Below are 19884 nucleotides of genomic sequence, written 5' to 3'. Positions count from 1 at the left end.
AGCCAAACGCATCCTCTCTGAAATGTCCTTTAGTGTGCGTGCCTACTATGCACACAGTGTGGGCCTACTATGTGCCAAGAATATTGGCATTGTTTTAAAACAATGATTCAGGGTTTTTTTAACGTTTGTTTATTTTTGAGAGAGAGAGAGAGAGAGAGAGAGAGAGAAAGCGATTGAGGGGTAGAAGGAGAGGGAGACACAGAATCCGAAGCAGGCTCCAGGCTCCAAGCTGTCAGCATAGAGCCCCACGCAGGCTGAAACCCACGAACCGCAAGATCATGACCTGAGCTAAAGTTAGACACTCAACTGACTGAGCCACCCAGGCGCCCCAACAATGTTGGCATTTTAATGCTTACAATTGTATAAGATTTCAATTTTATACTCATTCTACACATTTAAAGAAACAAGGTCTAGGGGCGCCTGGGTAGCTCAGTTGGTTAAGCGCCCGACTTCAGCTCACGTTATTATGACCTCGTGGTCCGTGGGTTCGAGCCCCATGTCAGGCTCTGTGCTGACAGCTCAGAGCCTGGAGCCTGCTTCCGATTCTGTGTCTCCCTCTCTCTGCCCCTCCCCCACTCACTGTCTTTGTCTCTCTCAAAAAAAATAAATGTTTAAAAATTTTAAAAATATATATATAAGTATCATAGAGTTAGGATTTTTATTAAATCCAAAGACTATTTTTATAGCATCGTATCCTGGCTCAAAAGAAGAAAAAAATATGTATCTTCTTACTCTTGGCGGGTGTCTCAGTCAGCTCTGGTGCCATAACAAAATACCACAGACTGAGTGGCTTACACAACAGACATTTAGGTCTCATAGTTATGGAGGCTGGAAATCCAAGACCAAGGGGCCGGTGGATTCAGTTCCTGGGGGAAGCCCTCTTTCTGACTTGTACATGGCCACCTTCTTGCTACCTACTCATGTTCTCACATGGCAGAGAGAGAGACAGAGAGTGAGCGAGCTCCGGTCTCTCTTCCTCTTCTTGTAAGTGTAAGGACACAGGTCCCATCATGGGGACCCGACTCTCATGACTTGATCTAAATTTAATTATCCCTCAAAGGCCCCACCTCCAAACACCATCACACTGGGGGTTAAGGCTTCAACATATGAATTCGGGGAGGACACAAACGTTCAGCCCGCAACGGTGGGCTCTCTGCTTTACATACACATCAGTGGACTCTTGTGGTGGCTGAGAACAACTGGACCAGGCCCTGGACTCTAGAATACCTGTAAAATGGGGGCACCTGGGTGGCTCAGTCGGTTAGGCATACGGCTTCTGCTAAGTTCATGATTTCATGGTTCATGAGTTCGAGCCCCGCGTCAGGCTCTGTGCTAACAGCCCAGAGCCTGGAACCTGCTTTGGATTCTGTGTCTCCCTCTCTTTCTCTCTGCCCCTCCCCCGCTCATGCTCTGTCTGTCTCTCGAAAATGAATAAACGTTTAAAAATTTTTTGAATAAAAAACACACAAATTATCATCAAGATGGAAACTGAAAACAAAGATACTCAAGGAGAAACACCTCTTGAAAACTCTATGAGCTTAGACTGTGGCCCGCTACCTCTCTCTTCGTTGACTTTTTTCTTAAGTGCCTCCCTCCAGCTATGAAATCCTCGGACATGTGGTCACTGAGATGCACCTGTCTCCCACACCTGTCCCCTGCCCAGTGGACCCGAGGGAGCTGGTGCGTCAGGGCCGTGCCCAGCTTGCCTGGTCCGCTGAGGAGACTGTGTGAACCACACTGCCACCGTGTGGACACTTCTGCTGACAACGGCTGCTGAGAACCGTTGCTGCCCCGCTCGGCCACCAGCTGGGTTAGAGCCCCATGTTGCATTTCGATGGTCTAGACTAACTGGCTGGTCTGTAGGGATTGGTGGGTGGGAAGAAGAAGCAGTCTTGAGTCAGATCAGATCCTTGCTAGGGGCAATATAGCACTTGTAAGCTTCTATCTATCTCCTATTGTTTGGTGGACCCTAGACAAACCACTTAGCCCCCATGTGCCTCATTAGGGGACACAGACGGGGGCTCACAGGGTTGTAGGATTGAGTTGATACGTGTAAGGTGCTTAGAACAGCATCAGGTGTTGGGTAACTCTTCAGTATATCAACAGCTTTCAAACCCTCTGACCATGACCCACAGTAAGAAACACATTGTATATCACAACCCTAGGACACACAGACCTAGACCTAACACCAACAACTGTTCCAGTCTTTCCTGCAATCTCCCGGCCCCCTATGGGGAAGGCATAATTCTTCCCATTTCTCAGATGAGAAGCCTGAGGCCAAGAGGTGAAGACACTGTGGGATGAGGATAAACAGGACTGGTCTTCCTTCGGAATTCAAAATGTGAACTGAGCAGGGACATTGGCCTTTCAGAAAATGCAGCGGAAAGGAGGAATAGGATTAGCAGGCGACTGGAAGAGAAAGTGCTGGAGCTACAGAAACAACAGAAGTGAAAACGGACAAGGGGGAAGCTCCCCAGCCAGACGGCATCTGGAACTAGCAAACACAGCTGCACCAAGGGATGCTGACCTCAGGTGCTCCCACCGTGGATTACCACTGTTGGCTCCAGCCCTGGGCACGGGCAGAGGCAAAAGCGAGAGATCAGACAGGGCAGGGAGGGCCACGCCTGCCCGTGGCTCTCACCTGGCCCCCTGCCTGTGGTGGACAATCTATTTAAAGTGGAAGGCTGACACAGCTGGTGATGGCCAGGGGTTGTAGGCCTATTCCAAAGATTCCCTCACCCACCCCAGAGGACGTGCACGCCAGGGGAGTGAGGGAGCGAACCTGTCAACTGCACAGAGAACAAACAGCGTACTATGGCCAAGACGAAGGGGAAACACACAAAAAAAACATGGCAGCGATTTGGGAAGGGTATAATGGAGCCACGTGATATGGTGGAGACAATGGGATTTGGGGTAAGAAGGTGTGATTTGTGCTCCTGCTGTCTGTTCATGGGACAGATAATCACGGAGCACCTGCTATCATGCACCAGGCCCGGAGATAAGCCATGGAGAGACAGATGGACCCTCTGGGAGCTGACAGTACAGTGAGGAGTGAGGAACAAAGAACAGACAATATTTTGTAGTTTCCGCACCAGCAGCCCGATCCCCACCGCTCTGGTCTGTGATCGCTGCACTTTGGGGAACTGTGCATCCCCCTCGTAGCTTTGCTCAGTGTCCATGGTATCTTTGCGGACTTCCCAACACCAGAGTAAGTTTTTCTGCCAAAATCAGAGGTTCTTGGTGCCTTCTAGACTTTCCACACCTCCCAACGTGGGAGGATTGTGAAACTTTCCACAAGACTGCTTCCCTGGCCTCTCCATCCTTCTGGTGTTGGTTTTTCTGGGTTTGACACAAGCCCACGAGATGTCCTCCAAAGCCTCTGACGGTCTACCCATCTCCTCTCCAGCCCACTTTAGTTAGACTGCATCACTGTGAGGCCACCAGCCCTTTCTGAATTCTGTGAATTCAGACCCTTTCACAGTCTGAATTCTGTGAATCTCCACCCGGCCTGCCTGTGGGTGGAACCTGGACGGTACTGTCACCCTCCTGTCATCTCCCCCCACATCCCGGGCACTGGCTGTTTTCTGTGAAACTGGGAGTGAACACGTTCGGCTTTGAACTGGCCCTGAGGAAATGGGTCAGGAGCTGTGTGGGCAAGAGGGAAGGCTGAGAGCCATTGGAAAACTAAGAATGAATTTTGTTTTAGATTTTTTATTTTTAAGTAATCTCTATACCCATCTCTATCTCACAACCCTGTGATCTAGAGTCACCTGCTCCTCCAGCTGAGCCAGCAGGGTGTCCCGAATTTTTTTTTTCTTTTTAACATCTTTCTGTACTAGTAATAAATGCAGTGGAGACAAAACAGTAACAATACAGAGTGCTGAGTGTGGTGGCTGATGTACAGAGGCACAGGGGCTGTGGAAGGTCGAAGAAGGGCATCTCCCCCGCTAGAGGAAGCTCAGGAAGGGATCTCCAGAGATGATGCCTAGTCTCTCCCTTGGAGAGTAGAGGACAGCGCCTTCCGGTCATAGAGCAACTACAAAATCCAGGGACGGGAGTGACATTTAAGCACAGTCTGGAGCTGTATGGGATTCCCAGTGGCTGGACTAGACTGAAACGGAGGTGTAAGAAGGGGCTGTGCCAATTTACCTGCCTTGTGACCTTGGACAAGTCACGTAACCTTTCTATAAACCGCTCCCTGAGATATCCAAAGACAGTGTTTAATAAACATCTATCGAACATCCTCGGAGTCAGGCACTGTATCAGATTGGTGGGCATATGGAGTCAAATAAAAGCTACAAATTCCTACTCTCAGGAAGCATAAAGTCTAGGGGGAGAGGCAGACACCCACAATGTGTTACATAAGAGTTTCGAACAAAGCACTACAGAGAAGGAAACAATTACTGCTGCTCAGAGAAGTGATGAGTAGGTGTTCCGCCAAGGGGAGAGAGAAAAGAGCATTTAAATTAAGCATAAGGCAAGGAGGAGGGAAAAGGCAGTGATGTATTCATAGACCCGCCAGGCCACGAGTGGTTGTAATGTAAGGGAGAGGGGGCGGGGGGAGACAAGAGATGGCTGTGACTCCAGCCTGGGCCACACAGATACTTAGCGCCTGTTGTCCAGGCCAGCGACGGTGGGTGCGAAAGGTAGGCCCAGGCTCAAACAAGTTCACGGGTCCCCACACCTTACCCGGGGCCTCAAAAGCAGGCCGAGTACCACCACCACCTGACATCTTGTCCAAGCCCAGTTCCCCAGCAACTCCGGAGACAGGCTTGAACCACGCCAGCCTTTCATGTCACGTACTGGGAAACCGAAGCCCCCCGGGCCAGGGTGACTTGTCCAAAACCACAAGCGGGTACAGTTGCGTGTGACAGACAAGGGCCACAAAGCGTCCTCTTTACTCCCAGTCGGGGTCTTTTGCCCCTAACCGGCACTTCCGCCTTCAAGGAGCTTAGCTGCCTCATCTGTAAAAAGGAGGAAAAGAATCTCCCGCACCTGTAATTTTCGGAAGACACTGAGGCAAAGGGGTGGCGGGTGGAGGAGTCTGCAAAACCCGGAACCACACCTCCCTCCCGCCCTTTCGCCCTTGGGTAACTCCCTCAAGCTCCCACCTCCTTCCTCTTCCTCTTCTTCCGGACCCTCCTCGAGGGCCCGCCTGCCTTTTTCCGGCCCCTCCCCGAGGGCCACCCCTCTTCCGGTCTTTCCTCAAGGACCCGCCCTCTCTTCCGGTCACTCCCCCGAGGGCCCGCCCCTTCTCCCGGTTTTCCCTCCCAAGGACCAGCCCCCTCTTCCGTTGTCTCTCCCCGAGAACACATCTCTTCCGGTCCCTAACTGAGGCTCCACCCCTTCCGCTGTGCCGTCGTCCGTCATCCCCATTGGTGGAAAATCCAAGCCGCCCTCGAGTTGCGGAGAGCAGTCCTCCAGGTTGTCTGTCGCCGGAAGTGATGCTCGAAAGGCCCTCCCCCGAGGAAGTGACGGCAGGAGTGCCCTTGACTGACGGGGAGGGCCGGGCCGTGCATCCCTCCGCTCGCGCTGCAGGGAGGTAGGAGGCTCGTGGGGGTGGCTCTAGGTGGTGTCGCGGCGGAGGCAAGCTCCGGGTCTGTTCCTGCGCTGGCCGGCGGCCGACCGGGCGAAGGCCCCGGGCGGGGGGACCTGTCCTCCGGAGGGCCGGAATCCCCGGCGGCGTCCGATTCCCCAGTCCCTCAACGCATGTCCCTTCTTTTTTATTCCCCCCGACACACTCCGGGTCCGGAACCTCTTGGTTCCCCCCACCTTGAATTGTTGCGATTCCTCTTTTCTGATCCTTTGATAACTCCCTTGTGCCTTAATTTCCCGTTAGAACACTCATTAAAATGAGTAATAAAGAATCTGCAGACGGCCTTGGGTTCCAGTGTTGACTCTCATTTAATAGGTTACTTTGGGCGTGTCACAATTTACCTGAGCTTCGGACTCCCTATCTGTAGTGTGAGCAGTACTGTAGAAACTTCCTCCTGGGTGATCTGGGAGAACTAAGGCCCCCTTGGCCCTTGGCAGGTTCTCCACGAATATATGTTCCTCCCTCCCTTCTGTTATAATTCTGAATATCCTGATTTCTCTTTTGTCATCAGCCCAATTTCCGAGTTGCGTTATGTGACTCCTGCTTTTTGATTCTCATTCTTCACTTAACCTCTATTCTAGAAATCTTTTTTTTTTAAGTTTATTTATTTTGAGAGAGAGAGCGCGCGTGCGCGCGCGAGCAGGGAAGGGGCAGAGAAAAAGAATCCCAAGCAGGCTCAGCACTGTCAGCCTGGAACCTGTCAGAGCTTGAACCCATGAACCATGAGATCATGACCTGAGTGGCAACCAAGAGAGTTGGTCACTTAAACACTGAGCCACCCAGGCACCCCCTCCTCTAGAAATCTTACATATCATTTCCTGGAATTCTTCCGGCCCTGAATGTTGAGCCCCCCCCCCCCCATTCTCCCCAAATACCTTTCTTTTCCTGCGGTGTTGACTTCTCGAACTGTTCCTGCCTCTTTCCCTCACAGATGGCTCAGCGACTTCTCCTGAGGAGGTTCCTGGCCTCCATCATCTCCAGGAAACCGCCTCAGGGTCGGTGGGCACCCCTCACCTCCAGGGCCGTGCAGTGCAGTCCTGGTGACCTCACAGTAACACCCAGCCAAGCCCGGTCAATATACACCACCAGAGTCTGCACAACGACCTTTAATATCCAGGATGGACCTGACTTTCAAGACCGAGTTGTCAACAGTGAAACACCAGTGGTTGTGGATTTTCACGCACAGTGAGTCCCAGGGGTTGGCAGAAGACTGGGGTGTTGCTCGGTCAGGTATTTACTGAGTATCTGCTGTGTCTCAGTGCCACGTTCGATGCTTCTCAGATGTAGTCTCCTTACAAAGGCTGGTAAGACCCAGTCCCTGCCATCAAAGATTGAGTGCAGTCTGGTAAGACACACACTAGTAAACAGTCTTCAAAGCTCCCTGTCATTGGTGCTGAGAAACACTCATGTTCTGTATCTCGCTGCCCAAATGGCTGAGTCCCCTTCAGCTTGGACCAAAGCAGGAAAAATAGGGACCATCACATCATCTGGTTTGTGGTGTATATCAATTCCTGGCCCTGCGGATAGGTTGATGTTTAACATCTTGCCGCCCAAACTGGGAAGGGCTGGCAAAAAGTTATCAGTGTCCCCACAGTGATATCCCAGCACGCAGGGGATGGGCAGGGTTTTCTTTTCAGTGCTGTACAAGTGTGTTTTAGGGATCCTTAAATGCCTCTAGCCTTCTAATTGTTAGCTTGGCCTTCTCATTTCCAGACTTTGGGTCCTAAGCAGCCACCTGGCTACCAAAGAACTGGACAGACCTGGCATAGCCTGAGTTACAAGCTGGGAGGCCTTCCGGACAAACGTCAGACAGATTGTTTTGCCTTCTTTCCCACTCTCTCTGACTCACCACATGGCCTTGGACGACTCACCACATTGCCTTGGTCAGGCCGTGTGACCTCCTTGTGCCTCCCTTTCTTCTTACAATAGGAGATAAGCTCTTGCAGACTGGGTTTTTAGGTGTTGTGAGTTCCTTAATTGAAATCCCCGAAGGGAAAGCGTTTTCAAGGCTGAGCATAAAATAGGGGTCATCAGCCAGGGGTTCGTGGAAGGCGGAGCTTTCTACCTCCCCTGTATAGTGAGCATTCCAGAGAGGACTTCCCAAATGAGTGATAAATGGGATGATGCCTCATTTCCTTCGACGAGGAAGTAAGACAGTGAGCTTGTTCATTCAGCGCCTGGCACTGTCCGTAGTGCTCCGGAGATGACAGCCTGTTCCCGAAGAGCTCACCACCCAAAGGGGAAGAGCTGTGATCGGTACCGTGCTAGCACTTGACACGGGGCCTGAGGGATCCCAGGATAACCAGGGCTGAAGGAAGACATTTGGAACACAACCTCGGGTTGCAGTTCCTGTGTCCCGCTTGCCAGATCTGGGACCACGCACATGTTCCTTAACTTGTGTGCTCCTCAGTTTCTTGGAAGACGTGTTCTTTTCCTTTGTGGGGCTGAGGGTTCTGGGCGGTAAAAGCTGAGAACGCCCTGGCGCAGTGACTAGCATGTTGTAGAAGCTCCCCAGCCACTGGTCTGTCCTCCCTGTAGTTGTGGGTCTGTGAAGCATCTAGAGTAACCCTGCAGCTTATAGAGTATGTTTATTCATGTTGCCTTAGTAGATTTCTCGTCGCTGCTTGGAGAGACATGATCTCTCTTTCTCAAAAGAGGAAACCGAGGCCCCAGAACAGTGAGCTGATAGGTGAGGAGTCTTTGTTGGAACCCAAACCTTTTAACTTCACATCTCATATTTTTTTCTGTGACAGTGCAATTCTCTTATATCTATTGAAATAACCCTTATAAGAGTCTTCCGATGAAGACTGTGATTTAGAAGCCCGGGACCCCTGGAAATTCCCCCGCTGCAGAGTTCTGGCTTTATCATTTGACCTGTTGACATTACAAGTTAATGTTCAAACACTGTAAACAGAGCTAATAAGGGCAAAAGGCCTCTCAGAAAGATGTGGGTCAAGGGAAGTTTCTGGGGAGGCAGTAAATCGATTGCTGAGCACTGTTGTGACTGGATGCTTCCTTTCTCCCCTTCTGAGGTGGTGTGGCCCGTGCAAGATCCTGGGGCCAAGGTTAGAGAAGGTGGTGGCCAAGCAGCATGGAAAAGTGGTGATGGCCAAGGTGGATATTGACGACCACACAGACCTCGCCCTAGAATATGAGGTATGAATCGGCAGGGGATTGCCACAGTGCAGCTGGTGTGAGGGGTGCTTGGGCCCTAGGATAGCAGGTGCGGGACACATCTTGGGGACCACCAGGCAGCCAGGAAGAAGTGTCTCGGTTTTTCCTAGAGCTCTCGGGAATTCAGAGCCCTTTGCAGATGTGACTCTGTTGACCCTCTGAGCCGCTTGTCTGTCTAGCCCACCTTTAGGAAGCGGAGTGTATGATCCAAAACACCAGGTTATTGTCTGAGTCTTGGGGCACTGACGCACTCCTTCGTTCATGTTTTCATCCACGCACATATTCCGTCAGCCGTCATTCGGGAGCCCCGCAGTGAGCCGGGCATCCGTGATTCTGGCACAAAGAAGATGAACACCTTGTGTCCAGCACCCCTAGTCTAGTCTGGCAAGAGAACAACAGGTAGACAGGTCATTTCAGCATACGGTGAGAGGTGCTGACAGCAGAGGTGCACAAAGGAAGAAGGGACTGATTGTTGCGGTCGGGGGAGGGAATGCTTCCGTTTTGGGGGACCTCTGACTGGGGCCATGAAGGATGCACAGAGAAGAAAGGCCAAGAGCACAGCACACACTGAGACAGGGTAGTCTAATGCATTTGGTTGGTCTCTGTGTGCATTTAACAGATGTGTGTTCAGAGTCTCTTAAATGCCAGGTGCTGTTACTTGGTTGTCGATATGACAATGAACAAAGCTAACCCCCTCCCCCCCAAAAAAAACAGGATCGGCACACTTTTTCTCTAAAGGACCAGGTGGAACATACTTGAGGCTTTACAGGGCATTGGCCTCTATTGCAAAAACTCAACTGCCATTGAAAGCAGCCAGGGACAGTGTATAAACAAATGGGCATACTTGTAGGCCAGTAAAACTTTATTTACACAAACAGGCAGCAGGCTGGGTCTGGCCTATGGTCACCCTGCTTTAGGTAATAAGTGCTGTGGAAACAAATCAAGAAAATGAGGTGGGGCTGAACATGGGGCTGGGGAGGGTTTCTCTTTTTTTTAATGTTTACTCATCTGAGACAGAGTGTGAGTGGGGGAGGGGCAGGGAGAGAGGGAGACACAAAATCCAAAGCAGGCTCCAGGCTGCCATCTATCAGCACAGAGCCCAACGCGGGGCTCGAACCCACAAGCTGTGAGATCATGACCTGAGCTGAAGTCGGACGCTTAACCGGCTGAGCCACCCAGGCGCCCCATGGGAGGGTTTCATTTTTGAAAGGGTGTGGGGGCACCTGGCTCGATAGAATATGTGACCCTTGATCCTAGGGTCATGAGTCCAAGCCCCATGTCAGGTGTGGAGCTTACTTTTTAAAAAATAAATAAAAATAGAAATAAGTAAATAAAAGGGTGGGTTAGGGAAGGTCTCTGAGAAGCTGACATCCGAGCAAAGACCTGGAGGGAGGAAGGAAATGAAGCAAGCAGCTCTTTGGAAGAGTAATCTGAGGCAGAGCAGACATCAAATGCAAAGGCCCTGGGGTCAGGGTGAGCACAGTTTGCTCACAGAATAGCAGTGCCTGTGTGCCCGGAGCAGGAAATGAGTGGGGTGTGGGGGCATCTTCTGGGCCTCGGAGACCACAACAGCTGGAGAAAGGGGAGAGATGTACTGCGGCTGGATGGCCAGCGTGGGGAACTGAGCAGAGAGTGAGAGCACAGGCCACTGGGGGAGTTGACTGTGGCCAGACGGGAAGGGGTGCTGATCGAGTTTGTAAGTCCAGGCTCAGCGGCCCCCCACCCCCACCCGAGCCCAGCTCAAGTAGAGATGCCGCCTCCAGCCAGTCCCCAAGGGGACGGGGGTGCGCATAGGCTGGCTGCCTGCTGCACTGGGGTGGCAGTGATCCCCCCACCAGGAAATCAGGCTGCCCCAACCAGAGGGAAAGGAAATAGATGCCGGGCAGGCAAAGCCACCGATGGTCACTGCAGATGAGTGAGGGGGTGTAGGACTGCCTGTGGTGCTGAGTGACTGAGGGTGCCTTACGAGGGCTGGCGCAGGGGAGAGGGATGAGTTACTACTTTGATGTTCTGTTTTGTCTTTTTTTTTTTTTTTTTTTTAAGTAAACGACATCCCTATTTGGGGCCCGAACTCCCAACCCTGAGATCAAGAGTGGCATGCTCTACTGACCGAGCCAGCCAGGCATCCCAAGTTGCTGTGTTTGAAAGCTCTGTCACTGAGCGTTCAGTCAAGGGGGTACTTACTGGCCATTCAGATGCCCCTACCTTTCTCCTACTTGTCCATCCCTCCCCCAAGGCCCGTGGCAGCTGTGGGGGTGAGCTGAGGGCTGGAGCTCCCAGGACGTTCCCAGGGCGAGGGGGGGGGCATAAGATGTCTTCGGCTAACTCCTGCCGCCATGCCAATCAGCCTCAGCCAGTAGGACTTTTTAGCAGACATGCCCTGAGCGCCAGCCATGTTCCAGGAACCGTGGTTAACCGGTACAGATGTGAAGAAGAATAATCCGGTTCCCGCCAACAGGGGGCCCCCCCGGGTGGTGAGGTTCCCAAGACCACCCCCACCTGCATTCCAAGGAGCCTGGTGGTTAGGGCTGGGCACTGAGGTCCTGTGGTCAAGCCTGGAAAGTGTATGTGGACTTGGGTCCTCTTGTAGGACCTTCTCGCTCCTCCCTCTGTCCACTGCCCAGATCTCGTGGGTCACATCAGCTGGTCCCAGCCTCCTTGTTTTGCCAAGCCCTGGGCAGAGGTCACTGCAGGGCTGAGGAAGCTCCAACAGGGACTTTCCTGACCCCCTTTCCTTCCTTCCTTCACACCTGTTCTTTTGGAGGAGAGCCAGAGGACGAAGACGTTTCAGCTGAGAGATCCAGGGTACCTCCTGGGACAGCTTCCTCCTTTTCCGAGTGTTGGATGAACATGTGGTAGAAACTGCTTTAAATGGTGTTCAGGGAGGGGCGCCTGGCTGCTCAGTCCACAGAGCATGTGGCTCTTAATCTCAGGGTCCTGAGTTCAAGTTCCACGTCAGGCTTGGAGCCTACTTTAAAAAAAAGGGGAGGGGCGCCTGGGTGGCGCAGTCGGTTAAGCGTCCGACCTCAGCCAGGTCACGATCTCGCGGTCTGTGAGTTCGAGCCCCGCGTCGGGCTCTGGGCTGATGGCTCAGAGCCTGGAGCCTGCTTCCGATTCTGTGTCTCCCTCTCTCTCTGCGCCTCCCCTGTTCATGCTCTGTCTCTCTCTGTCCCAAAAATAAATAAAACGTTGAAAAAAAAAATTTAAAAAAAAGGGGAAAAGAATTGTTTTCAGGGAATTTGGTCCCTCTCTCCAGGCTTTCCTGAACCTCCCCTCGTGCCCAGCACATGCCCTCGGGGCAAGTCTCCTCCCTCAGGCACCACACTTCTGCTTCGCTCAGCTGACCACCCTGGACCCCCACGGTCTCCCAAAGGACAGGGAAGGGAAAGACTCGGGGCTTCGGTAGTTTTAGGGTACCCCCCCACACCACCACCACCCGATCGTGCACTGCCCTGGCTTGGCCAGACGAAAAGCCCTCTGCTCTCCGTCTCCTCGTCCCTGCTGCCTGGCTGGGCATTCCGTACAGACCTTGCCAGCTACTGGGGGCAGAGAGTTATGCTTTCCTCTGGCTTCACACTTGGAGCTGTTGTTCTTTTATTTTCTCCTCGTATGGAGAAGGCCCTTTAAAAGCATTAGGAAAACAGCCAAGTAGTTAATCGGGGAAAGTCAGCTGTCGTCTTACTGCCCCAGATACAACCACTGCCACCATTTTGGGTGGTGTTTTAAACTCGAAGGTTTCATTTGAATTATTTTTCCTTTTAATGTTTCGTATAACCTCATAGTTCACTGAGTATTGCTATTTCACATTATTACGAATATGTAGCTAGAAGCGATCGTTACCGTGTCTCCCCGCTTTGCAAGTCTTCTAAATCAGTGCTTCGCAAACATGAATACGATCTGGGATGTTGCTTAAAAGCAGATTCTGATTCTTGGGGCGCCTGGGTGGCGCAGTCGGTTAAGCGTCCGACTTCAGCCAGGTCACGATCTCACGGTCCGTGAGTTCGAGCCCCGCGTCGGGCTCTGGGCTGATGGCTCAGAGCCTGGAGCCTGTTTCCGATTCTGTGTCTCCCTCTCTCTCTGCCCCTCCCCCGTTCATGCTCTGTCTCTCTCTGTCCCAAAAATAAATAAACGTTGAAAAAAAAAATTAAAAAAAAAAAAGAAAAAAAAAAAAGCAGATTCTGATTCAGTAGGTGTAGGAAGAGCCCAAGATTCTGCTCTTCCGACCAGCTTCTAGGTGAGCACTGCCAGCAGCGTGGAAACAAACATCGAGACGCAAAAGTTGGAAAGTCCTGTGCTGACCTTCTAGGGGCATGCAGGGGTCCCACCAGATGGTGTCCATCTCGTGGGTCTTGACAATGTACTCGCATCCGCCATTACAGTTGTGTGTGGAATAGCGTCACCGTCTTACAAATCCCCTTGGGTTCCACCTTTTCCTTTTTTTTCCTCCTCCCCTGGTGCCCCTGACAACCACTGATCTTTTTTACTGTCCCCATAGTTTTGCCTTTTCCAGAACGTCATAGAGTTGGATTTGAGTTTTTCAATAATAGCTTTGTCCCAGAACCCTCCCGTGTCCAAAGGCTTCTCATTTGAAACGTAGAGTGTGACACCACCGGGAGCTTCCCAGGCTGGAGGCTGCCCAGCTGCCCGTTCATCCTCGCCCTGCTGGGACCCGGTAGCTCTTAGGCCAAGGGATGGCTCATCTTGATCACAGACAGCAAAGTCAGATCCCGCGACAGATCCCAGCTCCCGCCCTTCCTCATTCATCGCTTGTGCCTCTGTCTTCTCCTCTTCAAAGCGACCCCACCTCGAGGCAAGAACTTAAGAGGTAGCCTACGCAAGCGGTTGGTGTCATTCCTGACCCTTAAAGGAGCCCCCAGTAGGTAGCAGCCTCGGTGACAGTGGTCTTTTCCTTTGCGTCAGTTCCGCAGTTAGCTGAGGAGGAGGTGGCCAGCCTCCTGTGACATCTAGCGCTGTGTCTGTCCCTCAATAGGTCCTCACAGATGGAGGAGGTTGGGGGGGAGAAGGGGGAGACTGAGCAGGGACACTGAGCTCAGTCGCACAGGGCGAGCCACTAGGCTGCAGGTTGGTGGGGATGCACCACACACACACACACACACACACACACACACACACACACACCCCACCCTACCCTGAATTCTCAGGGCATCGGGTCCAGCCTGGAAGGCTCCCGGTGGTGTCACAGAGCAGGAGGAGAAGCAGTGCGTCTTCGCACGTCTGTTCATCTCTCTCCTGGCCCCTCGGTCCCTTCAGAGCTGCCAGAGTTGGGAGGGAAGCAGCATTCTTGGTCCGCCACGGCCCCTCTTGCACTTGGATCACATTCTACAGGCGTGTGCCAAGGACCTGTGCACTTCCATGTAAGGCCGGGTTTACAAGCACCAGCCCCTCCTGATTTGTGAGCCAAACTCCGGATCCGCAAAGCCACCTCAGGGGAGGGAAGTCCCATCACACCCCAGGTACCACAGCAGTGTCCCGGAAAAACCGGCTTCCCGCAAGCCCGTTGCTCTGCGCGCCTGTGCGATTTGGACTCACGCTTGGAAGAATGCCCTTGGTCAGTAATGACCAGGCCTCGGACTGTCTGCGGTACGCCTGACCGCAGTGTGGCTGTGCGCGTGCGTGCACGCGTGTGAACACACAGGTGTGATCGTGGTGGGACTCGTGAAGTTCTTGAAAACTGAGTCCCCCTCCAGGCCCCACAGTGAGCGTCGTCCCGAGAGGACACGCGAAAGCAATCAGACTACTTCTCGTACAATGACACACAGCTTATTTGTTTATTTAGAGAGTGAGAGGGTACACGCGGGCAGGGGAGAGGCAGCGAGCAGGAGACAGAATCCTAAGCAGGCTCTGAGCTGCCAGCACAGAGCCCGATGCGGGGCTTGAACGCTCAAACCGAGAGATCATGACCTAAGCCGAAACGAGGAGTCAGATGCTTAGCCCACTGAGCCACACTTAGCCCCTGACACACAGCTTTTGTATCGGTTGGAGAAACGGGAGGGGAGGGGATCCAGTTAGTGAGTGCTTGAGCCTGGTGCCTCAGTTGAATGGCTGGATTTGAGGCACCCTAGCTGCCCTCACAGGCCACTAGAGGGCGCATAAGACCACAGCTCTGGGGGTGCGTGGCTGGCTCAGTCGGTGTAGTGTGGAACTTTTGGTCTCTGGGGTTATGAGTTCAAGCCCCCACGTTGGGTGTAGAGATTACTTAAGATAAAATCTTGGGGCGCCTGGGTGGCTCAGTCATTGAGCGTTCCGACCTCAGCTCAGGTCACGATCCAGCAGTTCGTGAGTTTGAGCCCCGCCGTCAGGCTCTTTGCTGTCCGCACGGAGCCCACTTCAGATCCTCCTCTGTCCCCCTCTCTCTGTCCCTCTCCTGCTCACCCTCTCTCAAAAATAAGCAAACGTTTAGAAATATATATTTTAAATTAAATTAAGTTAAAATTAAATCGTTTGGGGCACCTGGGCGGCTCAGTCGGTTAAGCATCTGACTCTTGATCTCCGCTCAGGTGTTGATCCCAGGGTCGTGACTGGAGGCCCTGCGTTAGGCTCCAGTCTGGGGATGGAGCCTACGTGTTCCATGCGTGCACACCCCAAACGACTGGTTGTGCGGCCCGGCCGGAGCAAGTTTCTCTGGGCCCTGCCTGTGCCTGGAGACCATAAGAGCCACATTCCGGACCTTTGTACTTCGTGCCGCCTCCCCTGCCACAGTCGTGAACGACAAGGACGGGAGCCAGTGGTCGGGCCACGGGCAGTGGCACACGTGGTCAGCCCCCTGCCGGATGGGTCTGAGGAGCATATCAGCTGCCACCGCATCAGCCCCAGGACAGCCCTCAAAAGGGCCGGGAGGGACTAACCGGAACAGGGACTTTGTCGTATTACCTGCCGCGTTTGTCCACCCAGAGCCAGTTAGCGGAGGTCAGGGCCTGCCACACAGTCGGGAGCGAGTGGTAGCACCGCCCGAGGTATGAGCTCGGGCCGCCGTGGCCTGCGGTTCTGTTGTAAGCGACCCGCGCACGGTGTGAACGTTCTAACCCCGAAGTCTGGTTTCCCGAGATGACTCACGGGCAGGATGCGCTCAGAATCCCGAAGACGGGGTGTGTTTGTGTAAATTGCTGTTGTTACTTTGTAGTTAACATGTGTAAGAAAAGTCTGTTTATCTTGTTCTGTGTATCCATTTTTTAAAAAAACGTCTACAAACGTCAGGCAGGGAGCCCAGGCGGCAGAAAATGCTAGATGCCAGAGTGCAGCGGGCCTCATTGACATGCCGTGTAATCTGCACAGGTCCCCCGAGGGAACTTGAGAAAATGCTTCACAGGCCAAGAATGTTGCCCCCGACCCCCCTAATAAGTAAACATCGGATCGTGTGTAGCCGAGCCCCTCCTCCCACGCCGTCCAGTAGGAGTCCGTGAGTTTCTAGACCCTGCTAACCGGCCACGGCAGCGAGCCGACGTGGCTCCTGCGTTAGACTTTTCTGCCATGCTCTCTGCAGCCACCGTTTGTTGAGCGCCACTGCATACCAGGCCCTCTGCCAGGTCCTAACACTCGATGTGCCTGCCAGGCGCAGGGCGCCATGTGCATGATCCCACGCAGCCCCCAAGCCCAGCACGAGTGCCGCCGGTGGCTCCGTTTTGCCAATGAGGACACGGAGACAGTGATGAAGTGGCTCCCCCAGAGTGGCCGCATCCAGAGCCTGAGCTCCTGACCACTCAGCTTTGCATCTGGATCGTTTGTCCTAAACCTTCAAGGGAGATCCTTTGGTCCCCGTTTGACAGAAGGGGGCACCGGGGCCGTGGAGGTGGCGCGGCCTACCCGCGAGGGGCCAAGCCAGGCCACGGACCCCAGTCTCTGGGTCTTCCCTCCTCGGGAAGCTTCTCCGGGCTCCTCAGCCACGCCCCGCCCCCAGCCCCGGCCTGCAGCTGCACGGACGGGTTATTTTCATCTCTCCTGTCATTGCAGCCAAACCACTGGGCCAGTGAGTCAGTCGTGCGGTTGGGGGAGGAAAGGGACCGCGGGGAGCCCGCAGTGGAAAAGTCTCCCCGGCGGGTGGACCTCCAGGCCCGTCAGGACCCCTGCACCAAGAGGAGGGGCCGCGCCCGCCGCCTGGGCCGTCAGTGCCCCGCGGGAGCCACCGGCCTTCTCCACAAAGGCTTGGGAGTGGCGGTCGAGAGGAGTTCACCTCCCCTTGTCTCCTGCACCCAGGTGTCCGCCGTGCCGACCGTGCTGGCCATCAAGAACGGGGATGTGGTGGACAAGTTCGTGGGCATCAAGGACGAGGACCAGCTGGAGGCCTTCCTGAAGAAGCTGATTGGCTGACACGCAGGGAAGAATCCTGGTGGCCCTTGCCCACCTGGGCCCCGGGGTTCCAGGAGGGCCCCCGCTACAGCTCAGACCTTCTGTGCTGGCCCTTCCTGCCTCCTCCCTTCTGTCCAGCCCCTGTGGACCCGTGCTTTGGAGACCAGGCCCCCAAACCCTGGGAGCCTCCGGGGCTTCCGGGCCGGCCGACTGCCACTGACCTGGGGACAGCCGTCTTCCCACCCACTCTCTCTTGTCTGCTCCCACCAGGGCTCGCCTCAGTTCCCCCAGGATGCTGGAGAGAGCCCCAGGCCAGCCAGCCCGCGGTGCACCGGGCCAATGGCGGCCGCGTGTCCCTGGCCCCTTCCGATCTGCACCCCGGTGCCCGGCCCATCTGCCTCCTGCAGTTTTTCTTCCCTGCTGCTGTTTTGTAAAATAGAAGGAAAAAAGAAACCCAAACAAGTGAGAGTAATATACAATTCTCTCATTTTTTGTAGGTCTGTAATAAAGAACTTTATGTGATCCCTTCTACCTCCTGCTGTGAAGAACAGACCCTGGGCCCCACACTAAATTACCCTGTAGCCACCGCCCCCCCCCCCCCCCCCCCCACCAAAGAGCCACCTTCCTTCCTTCCCAGGCACGAGGGCGGAGAACATGCACTGGGCAGAGGGAGGGGAGAGTCAGGCCCCTGCCTCTGGAAGCCTCACTGTGAACAAACCGGACCAATAAAGCCAGGGTTTGCTCTGTCGACAGCTTCTGTTCTGTCTGGGCTCCAGGAGCACTTATGTCCCCTTCCCAGGCTGGCCTGCTGTCCCTGCTTCCTCTGACTCTCCGCCACCCTCTTGCCCTTGGCCAGCCTCTCCTGTTACTAACAGTGCTGTCAGTCGTGGCCGCTGTCCCGGTGCCACCTTCACACACAAGGCAAGAGGGCGCTTCCTGTCCCGTTATGCAGATAAGGACACGGGCTCGTAGGGCGCAGAGCCCGGGTTTGTACCCAGGCGTGGTTGCCTCTGAAGCCTGGGCTCTTACAGCCGATCCCCTGGATGCTTCTAGCGCTTCCTTCTCTGCCAGCGGGCACAGGGCCACTCCCGCGGCAAGCCTGGCCCCCTGAGGGAGCTGGGCTGGCTGTTCCCTGCGTGTGCCACAGGACCTCCTCCGCCTCGGCCAGCCTCTCCGCCCCTTCCTGTTCCCGGCTCCCCTTGGCCCGCGGAGCAAGGTGCCAGCCCAGAACGCCCGCCCTCTATCTCCCTTCTGGGGCCAAACAGCCCTTAGGCTCAGTTGCCCAGCCAAGGTGCCGGCATCCTGGGAGCCGTGGGCACTCAACACCGGGGATACCCTTGCCCTCGGCCCTGGGGTGCCGTGACCACTCCTGTGTGCTTTGCCCTCGATGGCTCTCGTGTTCCTATCGAAACCGCCTGAGCACCGCCTGGGGAAGGCCGCTGTGGCGGAGGCAGGAGAGCCGGGCCGCCCCGGGAGCGGCCAAAACCACAGACCGGGACCTGTCACAGGCGTGCGGAGGCCAGATAAACCAGCACCTGGCGGTAGCGGAGGGAGGCCAAGGGCCGCGGGGCAATGGGCAGTAGCAGCCAGTGCCCGGAGGGCGCTCACGGGGCGCCGGGCCTCGTTCTGGGCTCCTGACCCCACGGTGGCCGCACAGGGTTAGCGTCCTCGTCAACATTCCCTTTTACACGTGGGACCGACTCAGAGGTTGAGGCCCTTGTCCAAGATCACGAAGCCCACGGGCCCCTGGGCCAGGGATCGAGGCAGGGCAGGCTGCACCTGTACCTCTCCTGTCATCCTCCAGAATGTAGCGTATGATCTGAGTCGCACAGCCCACGGGGCAGACGGGCCGGGCGGCGGCTCACTTTACAGAAGAGGCGCTGATGCAGACACTGAATAACTTGCACAGACGCCCGGTGAGTAAGGTGGGGGCAGGCAGGGCTCGGAGTTCAGGGTCGGGGCGCCGTGACTCCCGCGCCCGGGCCCCTCCCCGCGTGCCCCGCTGCCACTCCTTAAAAGGCGCCCTCTGCCAAGCAGTTTCCACACTCGTTACCTCACTCCATTCCTCTCTTGTGAGGCAAGCATTATTCCCAAATTACAAGTGCAAAAGCCAATTCAGAGAAATTGACTTACCCAAGGTCATGTCTAAAAAGTGATGATGCCACTTGTGAACCCGGGTGGGGGTCCGGCCTCTCCACCCCCGGCAGGTGTGAAAGGCTGGCGAAGGCCTCGGGGCCTGGGGGCAAGGCCTCTGCGCTGCCCCGAGCTCCCTCTCCTTAAAAGGTGTGCAGCGGCGGGAGGTGAGCCGGTGGCCTCGGCCATCCCAGGCTGGCAGGCTGTGCCGGTGCGGCTGTTCAGGCCATGAGTCACTGGCTGCGAGCACAGAACCCTCAGGGTGATCCCATTTGACTCATTCCACAGCGCTGACCTCACCGGGACGCTGCTGGCTTTGCATCATGGCCCCGCTCTTGCCCTTCTGGGCGCCTCCTCGGGCTCCCGGGCTCCGGGGATTGGCGGTGCAGCTACAGGGCCCGGTGGTCCCGCTGCGGGGCAGGGGGGACCGGCGCCCGCCCTCAGAAGCACACACGCCCTCCGGGAAGGCGGGCACGGCCACGTGCATTTGGGGCCCCCCAGACATCCCAGGGGCGGCATCTATACACGCATCCTCCCGATGCCTGAAGTCAGGGACGGAAGCTCGTTTGTCGTGCTGTCCACGTGTTCTCCGCTACGATCCCCTGCGCTCCCTGCCAGGCCGGAGTTCTCCCCATTTCTCAGAGGAGGAGACTGAGGCCGGAGTGATGGCCGTGGAA

At 55.0% G+C, this 19884-nt stretch overlaps 1 protein-coding gene across 1 annotated transcript; it reads left to right on the top strand.

Moving 5' to 3' along the window:
• The first annotated feature begins 5459 nt into the window (after positions 1–5459).
• TXN2 (thioredoxin 2) lies at positions 5460–17822 on the top strand. The gene is made up of 5 exons (XM_047066680.1): positions 5460–5542; positions 6528–6781; positions 8629–8752; positions 16982–17102; positions 17572–17822. Exons 2-4 carry the CDS (start codon positions 6528–6530, stop codon positions 17093–17095), a joined length of 492 nt encoding a protein of 163 aa, XP_046922636.1. The 5' UTR covers positions 5460–5542; the 3' UTR covers positions 17096–17102; positions 17572–17822.
• The last annotated feature ends 2062 nt before the right edge of the window (positions 17823–19884 follow it).

Source organism: Lynx rufus, unplaced genomic scaffold (assembly GCF_022079265.1).
Source record: "Lynx rufus isolate CCGP_SWC_20201006 ecotype Redwood Valley unplaced genomic scaffold, mLynRuf1.p SCAF_7, whole genome shotgun sequence".
In the NCBI taxonomy this organism is placed as follows: Eukaryota; Metazoa; Chordata; class Mammalia; order Carnivora; family Felidae; genus Lynx; species Lynx rufus.
The sequence above is the reverse complement of the archived record's forward strand: the minus strand, read 5'-3'. Positions and strand labels throughout refer to the sequence as shown.

What these genes read in the sequence shown, in the direction of transcription:
- TXN2 (XM_047066680.1), top strand. Translation starts at nt 6,528, where the DNA reads ATGGCTCAGCGACTTCTCCTGAGGAGGTTCCTGGCCTCCATCATCTCC. An exon ending in GTTGTGGATTTTCACGCACA is followed by an intron (nt 6,782 to 8,628) that starts GTGAGTCCCAGG and finishes TCCCCTTCTGAG; the next exon opens with GTGGTGTGGCCCGTGCAAGA. An exon ending in ACCTCGCCCTAGAATATGAG is followed by an intron (nt 8,753 to 16,981) that starts GTATGAATCGGC and finishes TCCTGCACCCAG; the next exon opens with GTGTCCGCCGTGCCGACCGT.